Source organism: Catharus ustulatus, chromosome 2 (assembly GCF_009819885.2).
Source record: "Catharus ustulatus isolate bCatUst1 chromosome 2, bCatUst1.pri.v2, whole genome shotgun sequence".
Classification (NCBI taxonomy): Eukaryota; Metazoa; Chordata; class Aves; order Passeriformes; family Turdidae; genus Catharus; species Catharus ustulatus.
The window spans coordinates 113,699,315-113,714,550 of NC_046222.1; the positions used below are offsets into that span (position 1 = coordinate 113,699,315).

General features: G+C 39.2%; 1 protein-coding gene across 1 annotated transcript in view; it reads right to left on the reverse strand.

Annotated features, from left to right (window-relative positions):
- TAB3 (TGF-beta activated kinase 1 (MAP3K7) binding protein 3) overlaps positions 1–15,236 on the reverse strand; it is a 45,240-nt gene that overhangs the window by 12,911 nt on the left and 17,093 nt on the right. The window contains exons 2-3 of the mRNA XM_033051862.1: positions 6,340–6,528; positions 1,103–2,555 (exon numbers count right to left, since the gene is read on the reverse strand). Coding sequence (XP_032907753.1) covers positions 1,103–2,555; positions 6,340–6,441 — 1,555 coding nt within the window. The 5' untranslated portion in view covers positions 6,442–6,528. The remainder of the gene's footprint in view (positions 1–1,102; positions 2,556–6,339; positions 6,529–15,236) is intronic.

Below are 15,236 nucleotides of genomic sequence, written 5' to 3' on the forward strand. Positions count from 1 at the left end.
AGTAACACTACAAAAAAAAGCACAAGACCTCAGTTGCAGACCTACTGGCATACATTTTTACTAAAGAATTGGGTCTACACAATTTCCATTTGGGTCTATGAGGTACTAAACAGCTTTGCTGATGAGTTGGGAAAGCTCAAAAGGTAGTAAATGAAATAAGAAATCAAGAACTACAGAGCAGCACTATAAGCTCTCACTTCAGCTATTTGAAGTAAAAAAAAAAGCTAGAAGGAACAACAGACAAATAGAATCCTCCTCCCAAACACAAATCATGACAATACCTGTTGCAGGTTATCATGCTGTCATTACCCAAATGACTGGTTTGAATGCTTGCAGATTGATTCACTTGTTCAACTTTAAATATTTCAAATCCATACAGCAGATGACTCCAAGAAAAGTAGTTTTCAGCTTAGGGTTTAACTTCATATTTTTTTTCTTTACAGAATTACCAAATTCTTCATTTGTATACGGCATTAAAACTACGTATTATCCCTATACATCAGAACACATCCTAAAATGTGTCTTCCAATGTCTTCTTCCTCTTTGAAAACTCTAAGTGGAAGAAGTGAACTTTCGGTTTAAGTTCTTCAAAATAATTATTTTATTACCTTTAAAAACTATTTGCATTGACAAAGTTTTTTTTAGCTGCATTCTTATCTCTCTCTTCTCTTTCACTTAATAGTCTTCAATCTAAAACAAATGCAGAAGCCAGTGCTTCAGATGTTCTAAAGCACTTGAATACAGAACAAATACAAAACATTATAAAAATCCACATGTAAATTTATGACTCAGTTCTTCGATGCAGAATTGACAAAACTGACACAGTGTAGTCTTATATGAACAAACTACTTATCATTGTTAACTGCAGTGCTTTAAGAAAGGCCCCTAACATCAAAAGCAAAGCAACATTAAGACCCTTAGAAATTCTTTATGTATTAGACTGAAATTTGGCAGTATTTAAAGAAAAAATCAGAAATAAACGGCCTGATTTTTGACACAGTTTCTATTTTTCTCTGTACAGGTTCAAACATTCTCACTAAGCAGCACAATCAAGCTGAAAATGCATTTGACAACACCACAATTTGCAGGGTGAAACATTTACCTTGAGTGTAAGCATAGTCGTCTGATCCAGAACTAGAACTTCTCTGATACTTATGGCTTCCTTTTTCTCCTCCAGATCCTGGGATTACAGAAATAGGCTGAATAGGTTCTGGTGCTGCAGAACGCTCTTCTTGGTCCACTAAATTTAAAAGATTCTCAGTCGGTGCTCGACCTACTGTGATTTTAAAAATGGTTGGGTTTGGCTGAGAAGACACCATTACCCGAGGAGACTGTGTTGGTGCACCTGCAGGTCCAGTTGGCTGAGTGTAGGTAATATATACTGGATTAACACTAAATGGAGGTTTGGGTTGTCCCGACATACCTCTGGATGGAGAACTTGAAGGAGGAGTAGTGGGTGCGTACAGCGGGTGCTGGTTTCGTTGAGATGGTTGATTACTTATTGGTGAAGGGCTTCTGTTCATTGCAGTCCCAGGTCTTTGTGGTGGCTCAACTGTAATTTCTATTTTATTCATGGAACCTTTGGATAAACTAGGTCCAGCAAAAGGAGGAAGGTACGATACAGAGTGCCCACCTTGCTTTTGAAAAGTCTGGGATGCTTGCTGATATGGGTGGGGTGGGACAGTGGAAGGACTAGGAGGCATGAAAACATGTGAACTCTGGTGACTCAGCTGAGGAGGTTGAACTTGGTGTTGAGGAGAGCCGAAGGGAGAGGGACACTGGGATGCCGGTGGTGATCGAAAAGCCGACTGAGGGATCTGGGGTTGTTTTGGAGAATACTGAGAAGGTTGATAGTTCTGTTGATGTGGATATACAGGTAGAGGACGAGGAGTATAATGTGCAACTGGGCCCTGTGGCGATGAATGCCACTGTGTATTCTGAGGAGTCTGTCGTCCTGAAGAACTTTGAGATGTTTGTCTAATATAAATAGAGCCAGGAGTCCCATAAAGATTGCTTGGAATCTGTGGAAGAATTTGTAGAGCTCTGGGTACACTCTGTCCAGAGGGGAGGTTTTGTGATACTGTAACAGTAATGGGATTTGTACTGTACCGAGGTATGTGCATATACGTGGGAGGGCCTTGCATAGCAGACGTGTTCATTCCTGGTTGTATGGAAGATGGCTGTGGAGGTGGCTGTGGAGGAGGGGTAGCTGCATTTCTGTTCTGGTCATTCATGAAAAATGGATTGTAACTAGGAGAAGCTGCCACCACGGCAGGAGCAGAATGTGGTTCTTGAACTAAGCAAATCAGCTGTTTACCTGCCGTGCGCTGCGGGTCAATGTGTCCATCGCTTGAGCTGTGTACCAGTGTACGACCACCATTAAGTTGAGCTCCATCCCCCGCATGATAGCTGGTATGAGGATGAATACCCAGATTAATGTGCAAAAGGCTATTTCTATTCATTCTGCTGTCATCAGGGCTATGGTACTCCATATACAAATACTTGCTGCTCTCCTGTGCCAGGGCTCGACAGCAGGCATCGAGGTTGTTGTTGTTCTAGGAGCAAGAACAGACACCTATTACTGCCACGGAGCACAGGAAAGAGCCATCGCTCCATTCAACATTCAGCTGAGGCCACAACCAGGCCTGGCCTGGACACAACCAGGGCTAATGTTCTATACAAAGGTATTGTGAAATAAAGATGATACTTGTTACATGGTATGCAAGTAATACATAGCTCACATCGCATATGGCAAAATGCTCTATAACACTAGCTACACTATGACATATTAAAAAAAACCAAAACAAGTCCAGTTTTAGGAAAGCAATGGTTACAACTCTCTGCATGTTCTTCAAGGAACAAGTCTGTATAATTAACTGTTTCTAGTAGCAACACAAATCAAATTAAACTAGATCACAATTGCAAACTCTGGAAAAGCAAAACAAAAACATAGATAACATTTCAATGTTTATCTGAGTGTACACTGTTTTCACTTTCAGTTTACTGTTTACCTGACTATATCTCTTCACCCAGAAGTTAAAAACCCCAGCTTTTTATATACCTTAACAATCAAGTCAAAGTATTGCTTGAAGAAGAACAGGAGATTCCATAAAAAATATTACAATTCCAATCAAAATGAAACCGCCTTTAAGAATTCCTAGTTGAAGGCTAAAAATGGTTTATTCATCAGTGAGAACCCAAATAACCCTTTTCAATGTTTCATTTCTTCTGTGGTGCTGGCAGTTGAAGCTATACAGACAAATTATGAATCAAATGAGAAACATAATGGGGAATTCCTTTTCCCTTCCTTCCCTCTCCACTCATTTTAGCTTAATGTAGTCTGTTAAAAGAACAACACAAATGATAACTTTTCCAAACGAGTAAAATCCCTCGAAAGTGTTCCAGATGGTGGACTTCTTTTTCTCCCCACTTTATCATATAACAACCTCCATCACCTGTGGTTCAGATTCTAATTTAAATAGTAGCTAAAGAAAACAAATTTCACTTTAAGTTCAACTGAACCTGGCCCTTAGCACCTCAAATTTGTTAAATATGGCTCAAGACTGGTACCTTCTGTGACAGAGAGCACGCTTTCCATGGCAAGTGTGTACATATTTACACATGCACATACACCCCTGCCTTCCTCAGCGTGCTAAAATTAGCATTCTAAGGAATATACATTAATAATGGATGCACTTTTATTTTAAACACAATGAATATGTAAATTTGTATGCATATATTACAAACTACACATATTGCCTTGCAATACAGTTTTCAACAGCCACAGGCTGAAAAGTCATATTACATTTCTTTTCTCATGGACTGACACCTAGTCAGTCTTAATACCAGAGTAAAGATGATTTTCCCAAAATTCCATACGATTTCACTATCAGATGAACTCGCATATTCTGTATCTTCTCATATGAAGAGTTACTACCAAACATGGCAGAAGAGTCCAGCACTTAAATAGGAACAGCTCTCACTCTACAGACACTTCTCCCTGACAACCTCCCTTCACGGCTGAGCTCTTCTTTTAGACATTAGCAGTCAGTGGGAATATCCAGACATACAATCAAAAACTTAAGACCAGAATATGTGGGAACCAGACCTTGTAATAACAACCAGCACCACAATGCCAAGACGGTAGTCTCAAAAAAGTGAACCACTACTATGACCCACTCGCCATCTAAACAGAACTTCATGAACAGAACCTTCAGCTTCCTTAGGTCAGTTGGTCAGGGTGCAGACAAAGAGAATGTATTTAGGGCAGGTTCTGATCTGATTTTATCAGGGTATGGAATATATTTGTTATTTCAAAGGACCCTCAATTTCTGACAGGTGTGAAACTCCAAAATGATTTAAATCTAGAGCATTTATTGCAAATTGTTATTGAAAACCAGCTCACACATCTTTAAATATAAAGTGGGTTTGTATTTGTATTTTATATACAAATCTATACTTAAAAACATAACAAGTTAATTTGCTGAGCAAAGTTAACTAGTTATCCAGAATGCCGTATTATAGATACAGAACACCATATGCTTCTGCAGCATTAGGGGTTCCTTAATTTTATCAGTTTAAAAATGTCTATGACAAACACAGTACATCAAAAGAATCATGTACAGTAATTTCACGATTATAAGCCGCACTGAGTATAAGCCGCACTTCCGGGTGCCAGCAACTTTTCATTCTTTGTCCATACATAAGCTGCATCTGATTATAAGCTGCATGTTACAATGCAGAGTGTGATAAAAGGTATCTATTCTAGCACCATCTGTTGAGGGTGGGGGCAGTGATCCTTATCTCAACAGCAGATATTCTGCTAATGGGCCATCCATTGAAACCAGGCAGGGCAGTGTTCTTTATCTTTTCACAACCCATCCTTCCTCCAGCCAGTCATTTTCTGCTAATGGCCATTGAGTCCCACTGTGGGACTGATAAAATTACTGCATCCCATTGGAAGTTGCTCCAGCCAGGGGGAAGAGCCCAACATTTCTTACCAAAATAAAAACAGAGGTTTTGGGACACTAAGGGAGCCCTTTCTCCACTGACTCCAGAGGAAAACCGGATTTCTCCACATCACCACTGGACCTCCAGAGGGAAACTGCACCTTGTACAGGAGCACTGCTCCAACTGAATCACATCTGTCACTGCAGGAGGATGCAGCCACCATTGAATGGGACTGCTACCAACACCCTGCCTGACGGGGTGTCAGATTGTACTCTGACTTTGTCAGGGTTTGGAGTGTGTTTCCTTGTAGTACTGAATTTCTATTTTAATTTCCCTAGTAAAGAACTGTTATTCCTAATTCCCATATTTTTTCCTGAGAGCCCCTTAATTTCAAAATTCTAATAATTTGGAGGGAGGGGGTTTACATTCTCCATTTCAAAGAGAAGTTCCTGCCTTTCTCAGCAGACACCTGTCCTCCAAACTAAAACAGCAACTTTTTGTTCTTTGTCCATATATAAGCTGCACCCGATTATAAGTCGCATTTCGGGTTCGGACCAAAATTTTAGTCAAAATGGTGCAGCTTATAATCGTGAAACGTAACAACTGTCAGGATAAGTAAAGCTTTAAATTGAAGGACTTCCCCTTTGTCTGAAAGCAATTAATTTTTATTTGTACAGTTTAGAAGACAAAATGCAAAAATTACAACCCCTATTCTAAGTAAACCTACTCATGTGCCAGGGACAGGCAGGATGCAAGTACAGTTTTCCAACCACAGCCATGGCAACACAAGGCCAAACCACATCTTGCATGTTTCTATTCCATTCTTGAGTCTTCCCATTAACTGAAGATATTCCCAGATGACCACTACTTATTACATGTGATAACTTATTATCACTTCCAATTTCTGATTTTAGATGAAGGTGGAAGGATAAAATGGAAAGGGAGTGCAGGGAGAAGAACCACTAACTGACCTAGAAAGAGAGAAGCACAGCTAAACTCTGGAGAGCCATGGAAAAAGATACCATGAAGAGGAAAAACTGTCATCTTGGAAGGATGAGTGACTGCCTACTAAAACCTCCTCCAACATATGTATGTTATTTATGTAGCCATCATCAATTAACATCCCATTAGCCACTTTATGCATACAGTCACAGGACACAAACGAAAAAACATCAGTGCAAAATACCCTCCACAAATCTAAGTGAAGAATGACGAAATTTTTGTACCTAAAAGACGAGACAGAAAGAAATTTAAGTAGTGGAGTCTTCCAACCTTTTAAAATAAAACCAGGAGAATGAAAATCTATGCTCCACATGTACTACTAGAAAATGTTTTCATACTAAACTCATACTTCATGCCAAAATAAAATACACAGACTCCTCACCATACCTGAAGCATGCACTGAGATACCACCCCTTCAGGTATCTCAGGGAAACGCTGCCGGAGATCATGGAGTACCTGCACGTCAAGCTGTTGGCTGCCCTGCGCCATGCCAGATGGATGATGTTCCAGATTACCAGAAAACGGAAGTCAACAGGCCTTCCAATGATTGTGGTCTTCTGAGGCTTCTGGCATTTTCTGTAAGAAAGAAAACACAATCTTTTAAGCCATTGCAACTTTTCATCCTTCCCAAACTGCTTGTGTAGAAAAAGTACTGTAATGCATTTCAACTACCAAGAGAGACAACAGCTTAAACATAAGGGTGGGAATAATCATGTTTCAAATAGTAACATTACAACACTTAACACACCACAGGCATGTCTATAATATGGCATTGCACTGGAATGGGCTAGTTCAGGTCTTTACTCAGTCCCACTGTGCCACCATGTGTAACTTTAATTAGTGTGACCTGCATAAAATAGAACTGTTATATATTTACACCCAGTGAAATTCTGAACAGTCTGCAGAAAAGTCTGAAGCTATCACCAAGTACAATGTCTTATTCACAACATGCTAGAAATAATAGGCTAGAAAATTAAGTAGCATAATTATCAGAAAAATACTCCCATATTATTAGGGTTCAAACTCTTTTGTCTTTACATCACTACAAATCCAAAAAGTCAGAAGCAATTTTTGTGAAACTGAACAAGAATTAAACGGAATTTAAAGAGCCCCTTCCAGGATTAGATAAGCATCTACATAACATTTTTGTAAAATACCTGTTACATTCATACTAACATAATGAGTAACAAAAACCAAACCAAACCAAATCCCCTAAAACTCTTTCCATTTCAAAATTTTGTATTCAACAACAAAAAGATCCTATCTGAACTTCAATACCCAAGGACTACTGGAAGGCAAATGCAGTGTGAGTCAACAAACCCTTTTTGCATTTGTGGCTCATGAGCACAGCAGTAACCAAGAGGAAGCTAATGTCTAAGTAAAGAGTCACAAAACCTTTGCATGAGGTAGTGCATGACACAGCCCCTGTTACACATCTATCACTGCTAAACTACAAAAGCCTTTCCAACAATACTGCTCAGTGGAATTCTTAACTGCAGAGAATGCACTGCTGTGTTCAAAAAGGAAACAAAAATCAGATACCAGCAGAGCTGGTGTTTAATAATGTATTAGCTACCCAAAGTCTCAAGTTTAAATCATTCTTATCTTGACCTCAGTGCAGCTGTGGGTGGCATATGGCACAGGTATTCCAGTCAGTTTTTCATCTGCTAGTTCAACTTCCAGCAGCAGCCTCTGGCAGCACAACAGACCAGCAAATGCACACACACCTCTAGGCACTAAAATTCCAACAGCTTCCTCTGAAAGCTTCTTCATTTTCATAGGCAAGAAAACAGAAAATGTATCTTCAAAGAAAAGGAAAGGTCTAGGATAAAAAAAACAGCTTTAGTTAAAGTTTTAGGGGTAAAAAAAGCAGGAGTCAAGTCCAGTCCACGATCTGTGGCTCTGCCTGTGGACAGCTCTCTGTTGCTGAACACCACTTGTGCTCACAGAAAGGATCCCTCTCTGCCCCATGTCAGGTAGTCCAGTGCCCAGTATGACACCTGCCACATCACACACTTATCCAAGATAAATGAGACAAGTCTAAAGAACAGTGAGCTATGTGAATTATCTTGCTCTGACTTAAGAAATACAGCAGAAAATTTATACTGCACATCACAATTAATTTCTGTCCACTGCAGTAATGTTTTCTTTTTTAAAGGGAATGGAGCTTCCACCAGCATCCACCAGAAAATTCCTATCTCCACTCACAACAGGGGATTTTTTATAAAACTATTTTTTTTTTTAAATTATGAACAAACACCATACTCTGAAAGGTAGAGCATCACAAGAATACTCAAAGAAAACCTGACAGCAACCAAGTTTTATGTGCTTCTAGACAATTCTCCTTATCCCAGAAAGCAAAATGCAGTAATGAAGGACTACCCCACCAGAATAAATTGCAGTTAAAACCTCTGTGGAATAACAAATTATGGCATCTGAAACATTAGTTCATAATTATAAGAATTTCATTTGCACTGGAAAGAGCCTTTTTATCACCTTTCTCTTCAAATAAAAACTTAAATATAACACAGGTGACTGTGTAAATGTAACGTGGACTGAAGAGCCATCATCAATACTACAATTTAAAAATAATACATATTAATTTTTTGTTTTCTAACATTTCCTAAATATGTGTGGTGAGTAGAGGTAACACAAAGTAACTGGCAGTTACTGGCCAACTATGAATTTTATCAGACTTCTAAGCACAATGGGTAACAAAGTTCCATTTTTATTTGGAGGAGTTGAAGCTTCTAGCATTTACAGTTACAAGATAGCCTTAAAAATTCCACAAGAAACCCAAAATAACTGTTGGGAAACACGAACAAACACACAATCATTCTGAAGCCCTTGGATTACATAGCTAAGCCACTGTGGAAATTTGTTGGGTTTTTTCCCTCCCCAGCCAATACCACAAAATTTATTAATGTCATTATGTACAAGCTCAGCCTTTTGTCCTACCTATTGTCCAGCATTTTGTTCAGCTCATTGTACTTGACCTGACTGCACATTTTCCACTCTAAGCAGGCATGAACTGGCTGGAATACAATACCCACTTCCCTTGTTGCTCCACAGCACACGGCAGGCAGAGAAGCAAGTTATTCAGAGAGCCAAGGGCTTACAGCAAAGGCTGCACAGCTGAGATGCTTAGACAAGAACTCCTGCTGAGCCACAACAGGCTAGGAAAGCAATCCTTCAAAGACTTTCTTCCACAGCATTCATAGGCTAAGGGACACACTGAGGTGCCTTACACGACCAGCCTTATAATTACTGAAAGTTCAGTGCATCAAACACCAACCCAAATTCAAAATGAAAACAGGGTGTTTCATCTGTAGCTGTCAGGAAGGAGTTGAGGGTACCCAAAGTCTAGATGCAAAGTACCTCATGAAGATGGAATAAATTAGCAGTGCTAAATACATGGCAGTTCTAATGCTAAAGCCACCATATTGTCACAGAATCGGTCCTGCTGTGTTAACACACAGAGCCAACCTCGGGAGCCACTCAGTGAATCCCCAGGATTATGTAATCCATGGCTCAAGTCCTAAAGAAACACAGTAATTTGCTTTTTCACACCTTTTGCATATCCAAATGATAAGTAAATGAAAACAGTATCTTTACATTTAAACTTTTCCTTAAGCCATTTGTATATATGACAAGTTAAGAAAATAACTAACAGTTTTATCAATCAACTGATGCCTCTTTCTGAATGAATAAATAAAAAGGCAGAACTACTACAGTCTTGGTCCTCCCCAAGATCTGTTCAAATACGTAGAGAAGGAAATCTATTCTGCTACCATCATTTTTGAAGCACTAAATCAATCAGAATGAGGACACCTAAATCACCAGGAATAAGATCCAATTGAAACTAAATTATGTCAATAAACACTCTCTGAAAATGTATACATTGTGTACTGATGTGCACTTATACAATTACTCTGTATGGAACAAACAAGCAATTTCTGAGTGAATTTCCAGAAAATAGGCTACCTGGAAGACAATTTCTTAGGCCTTAACAATTTAATTGTTAAGAGTATTATAACAATAGCTGGGCATTGAAGTGTAAGAGGAAAAAAATCAAGAGGCAGAATACAATAATAAAAAATCAGCTTACAGAATCATAAATAAACTGGAGTCAGAAGCGACCCACAAAGAATATCAAAGTCCAGCTCCTTGCCCTCCACAGGACAGCCCAAGAATCACACCATGCCTGAAAGGGTTGTCCAAACACTTCTTGAACAGATACCAGGTCAGAACTGAAACTGCACTTTGAACTCCCCATCTTGCTCACCTTCCAAACAACACTAACACTATCCTCTACAAAAACTCTTCCTGAAAACTATGGCAGGAACTGATTACAGGCAGCAGCTCTTTATCACCAGAATGATGACACCTCCTCCATCTCTGCTGACTCAGTGGTTAAAAGTTTCCAAAGGTCAGGATACTGTCCATATATTGCTTGCCAACAGCAACACATGAGAAGACAAGAGACTAATTAGCTCAGACAACATATTTAGAAAGCACTTTATTATACTGAATATTAGTGTCTTTGAGGTTTTAGTTACTAGTGTAGTTTTAACAAATAAATATAATTTCAGCCATTACTGCATCATCGCATCCCAATTCCACTTCTGTATTTCAGTACTCAAGTAGATGTTAAGGTGTATAATTACTGTGGTACTTCCCACAGTAACAAACACACAGCACAAAAGCTGTTGAAGAGCAACATTTTTGTAAATCAGTTTATATAGAACCATGACATTTGAAGATAAAATTCAAACAGAGTTGCTTCTCACAAAGGATTAACTATGCAAAAACATGGTTTTCAACACCCCATCCCATACACACCTATTATACAATAGGCATCCATTATAGCCTTCTAAACATGCTCAGCATATGACCTGGCTGCAGATGCAATCATGTAATCCCACCTCTAATCCTTGAGCAGCCTCTAGAACCACTGCTACCTTAAATTCAAAGGCGCCTGCCTGCAGCAGAAAATTACATTGGCTGTAATTGTTAAAAATCATCACAAACATTAATTCCAATATTGAAAAGAAAGTCAACAGATTTGTACACTAAGTTTGCATTTATGTAACCATTCAAATAAGCAAAAACAATTAACTCATCCTGCAAATACCAGAAGACTCACATCAATCCAGCTAAAACACAGGATTGCTCTTGCAGCAAAGGCAGGCAAATGATTTTATGGTAATATGACACCTTCACAAAGACTTGCTAGTTGGAAGACCTTAAAATCTCAGAAATATGAGAAACTAAAGTGTTTTAACAGTGCCAAGAGCAATTTTTCCTCACAACCATATTCAGTCACACACTCACTGTATAAACATGATATATAAGAAAACCAAGGATTATTCTCTCCTGCAACTGTCCAGTTAAAATAATTTTTAGGATTATACATAGCTAGGCACAACTTTCCCACCACAGAAATCAGAATGTCTATTTGTTAAGAGTAGTTTTCTTTATTTACAGGGTGATATACCCCACAGCTTTGGGACTGCACAGTAGGAAGGACACAACAGAACTTACAGACATTCTGTCTGTTCATACAGACTTATAAAGTTCAACAAAGTAAAGTAAAAGTTTAGAGTTTAAAGCTCAGCTCATCATGCTGCTGCCACTGCTCTGAACAACTGGCTATGTCAGTAAAACCACAGCTTCACGGTTTGGGAAGCTGTCTTCTGATCAACAGTCATTCACTTGTGTAAAAGATCAACACATTCATAAACCCCCTGCATGGTAGGAAGGCAAAATGAAGCACAAACAGGAGATAAACAGCAGAATGAAACTAAAAATAAAGCTGATAAGCTATCACTGTTGACCAATTGATCTCTTATAGTAAAGTTATACAAGCTCTCCTGACAATTCCATATCCCTGCCCATTTATCCGTGCAACAGTTACCCAGATGTGTCATGTGATGGCCTGGAACAGCTCAGAGTACTGAAATGGAACGTAAATCATTAAAGACAGCATGATTAGAATACTATCCTCTCAGATGGATGGAAAAGGAGTGTAGAGAAACAAAATCATTCCTTCGCTTGTTTGGTTTTTTCTCCCCCCAAGTAGCTAAAACTTAAGCAGTGACCAGTTTTATCCATGTTTGAAACTCTTTCCACAGACTGTATAAATGAGCAATATTGCGATACAGTGTGGTGTGTCTTTATCACACAAAAGCAATATATAACTGGGGATAACAGAAACCTGGACAGAGGAAATCCATTTTTGGTAGAACAGTGACACTGCCTAGAAACATCACTCATCAAAAAGGTTTAATCTGTAATCTGTGCGCAAGCATGTTAGTTAAACAGGTTGTTACAAAAATTCAAAAAATCATTATCACTATTCCCTCTTAGGCATGTGTTTTGTGTGCTTTAGTATTTGCTTTGCTTTTCTCCCTTTAATCACACTGTATGAGCCAACAACATTGACATGAACTAGTGCTTAGTGTTACTCATTTACTGTTTTCTCTCTTCCATCTACATTACAGAATCATCAAGGTTGGGAAAGACTTGCAAGATCAAGTGTAACCTCTGACTGAATACTCATGCCCACTAAACCCCATCACCAAGTGCCACATCTACTCATTTCCTGAACACTTACAGGGATGGCGACTCCACCCTTCTCCAGGCAGCCTGTTCCCATGTTTAACCACTCTTTCAGCAAAGAAATTTTTCTTGATATCCAACCTCAACCTCCCCTGGCACAACCTGAGGCCCAGTTCCCCTTGCTCCACCTCTACTTATCCGGGAGAAGAGACAGACCACCAGTTGGCTACAAACTCCTCACAGGCAGGTAAAGCAATTATTAAGATCACCCCTGAGGTCTCCTATGCAGGCTAAACCCCCTCCCACAGCTGCTCCTCAGGAGAATTCTGTTCCAGGCCCTTCACCATCTCCACTGCCCTTCTCTGAACATGCTCCAGCACCTCAATGTCCTTGCAAGGAGAAGATCCAAAACCTGTCTTTTCAAACTAAACATTTATACAGAGACATCATTTATTCCATTGCTTTGGAAGCAAGGGGTGAAACTCATCCCTATCCCATATACAAGTCAAATCTCCACAAAGCAGAATTTACTTTTAATATCTACATTAAACTGGGAAATAGTAAAAACTAAATGATGAGAAGACCACTTAACTGAAACAATGATACCCCTTTTAGCAAGTAGCTAAGAGGTTCTTGGCCAGTAATTCCTCTACTGAGTCACAGCACAGTCTGGTTGGGACAAGACCTTCAAAGGTCACCCCAGTTCCAAAGCCCTGCTGAAGGGCAGGTTGCCCTGCCCAGCTTGGTCCAGAGCACTGCTAACGATGGGGCATCACTTGTCCGAGCAGACTGTTCCAGTGTCTCACCACTCTCACCAGAAATTCCTTATTCCTCCTTATGTCTAATGTAAACCTACTGGCTTTCCATTTAAAATCATTGCCCCTCACCCTGTCATGACTTCTTGGTAAGAAGTCTCCCCTAATCTTTGCTCTAAGTCTCTCATACACTGAGAGGCCACATCACATGGTAGTAAATACTTAGAAGGAACTTACAGTTCTCTCACTCCAGTGAGCAAGGAGAAGCAGCTCTCACATCAGAGCAAAGTCACAAAAGAGAAAGTTTCCAAGGCAGGGTGATAGGTCAGGAATGATGCTACTATGCCACAAATACCACCTTCCAGGAGGGCTCTGCAGAACATAACTAGAGGCATAACTACAAGCTGCAAACACAAGTGAGTTTGTACAGCTCACAGATAATCCTGAGGTTACCATAAACATCATGATGGCAGCCAAAGCTATGAGAACAACGAACTGCCTTTCTTATGAGGACATATGCTCTATGATTTCCTGACTGAACATTCGTGAAATGAGGCTGTGGTTTGGAAAAATCCTGCAGGGAACAGTACACTATCAGATTTCCTAATTCATCAACTTCTGTGTTGGCCCTGATAAAAGCAGTTTTATGATGATGCAAAAAGTTTTTAGTAGTGATATCCTATTCTGGGAATGAGCCAGAAAGGATATAGGAAAATGTGAAACGGAGTATATACTATAAAGCACTGGAGAAGGTCTACTGCAAATCCACTGATCATAAATTTCAGCTTTTTCTTCATTTTTAAGTATGGTCTGCTATTCATATTTCCAAATTTAGCCATTACTAGAAGCTGAGATTTATACAAGAGAGAAACTGAGAAAAAAAGGTGCACAAGTACTGGACTATTGTTTCATACACAATCTTGTTGACAAAGTGAGCTTCCTTCTCAGAAGTTTGAGATTAACACCTCTCAAAGAAGCAACATCTCCAAATATTGATACAGACAGTGAGTTATCTGCAGAGCACCAGTCTGAATCTTGACCAGCTCAACAGGAATTTAGTATTGTTCCAGTCTGAGATGTTTGATAGCTCCTACACAAGGTGATTCTCAGCATTAACTCCTACTCCTACGTGACAAATTCATTTCTATGTACTGAATTCGCCTGTAAAACATTTGGAACAGGCTTTGTTCTCAAGATATATTTACAGCAGTTAGAACACGAGTCTTTCCACAAGACACTTGTACAAAATGAAACACTGTGAGTACTTTTGCAGGAGTTCAGATCGGTAAGAATTCACTAAAGCCAGAAATTACAAAAAGTCTCAAGACAGAAGTCATAATTTTAAAAAAACAAATAAACAATCAACCCACCACATTTGGATTACTCACACTGAATTTATGAAATTTTTGAGTGTAGGTATTACCAACAGTCATAAATTGGCTGTTACACATTTCAATGGTTAGTCACAAAATTAGCCTAAATGTGTCCCTTACTTTTCTTTACCTTTTCACTTTAACTTGGGCTTCTCCCTATTAAAAATGACTGCTCCAAACAGACAAATTGTTATCAATAAATCTGAAAGATGCTCCATTTGTAGAGTAAAACCAACACAATCATGCTGACTGCCTGAGCCTGCAGATGCTTCTATAAAAGGTACACCACCGCGCTTCACCCATGCAGGGCTACATTATTTGAATTATTATCCAGTGTTTTACTTGGGTGGCTCAGAAAATAATTAAGTCTCTGATGAGGTTTCCTATGACAAATCTTGAAAATACTCTATATTCAATACATTGAATCGAAGTTTTCTATTTTGTTGATAACTGCATATATAGAAAAACCAAGGAGTGTCTTGGTTTGAAGTGTCTGCTAGGGAAGGCAGGAGCCTCCCTTGGAATGGAGAATGTAAACCCCCTCCCTCTGACTTATTGTAATTTTGAAATTCAGGGGCTCTCACATAAAGATATC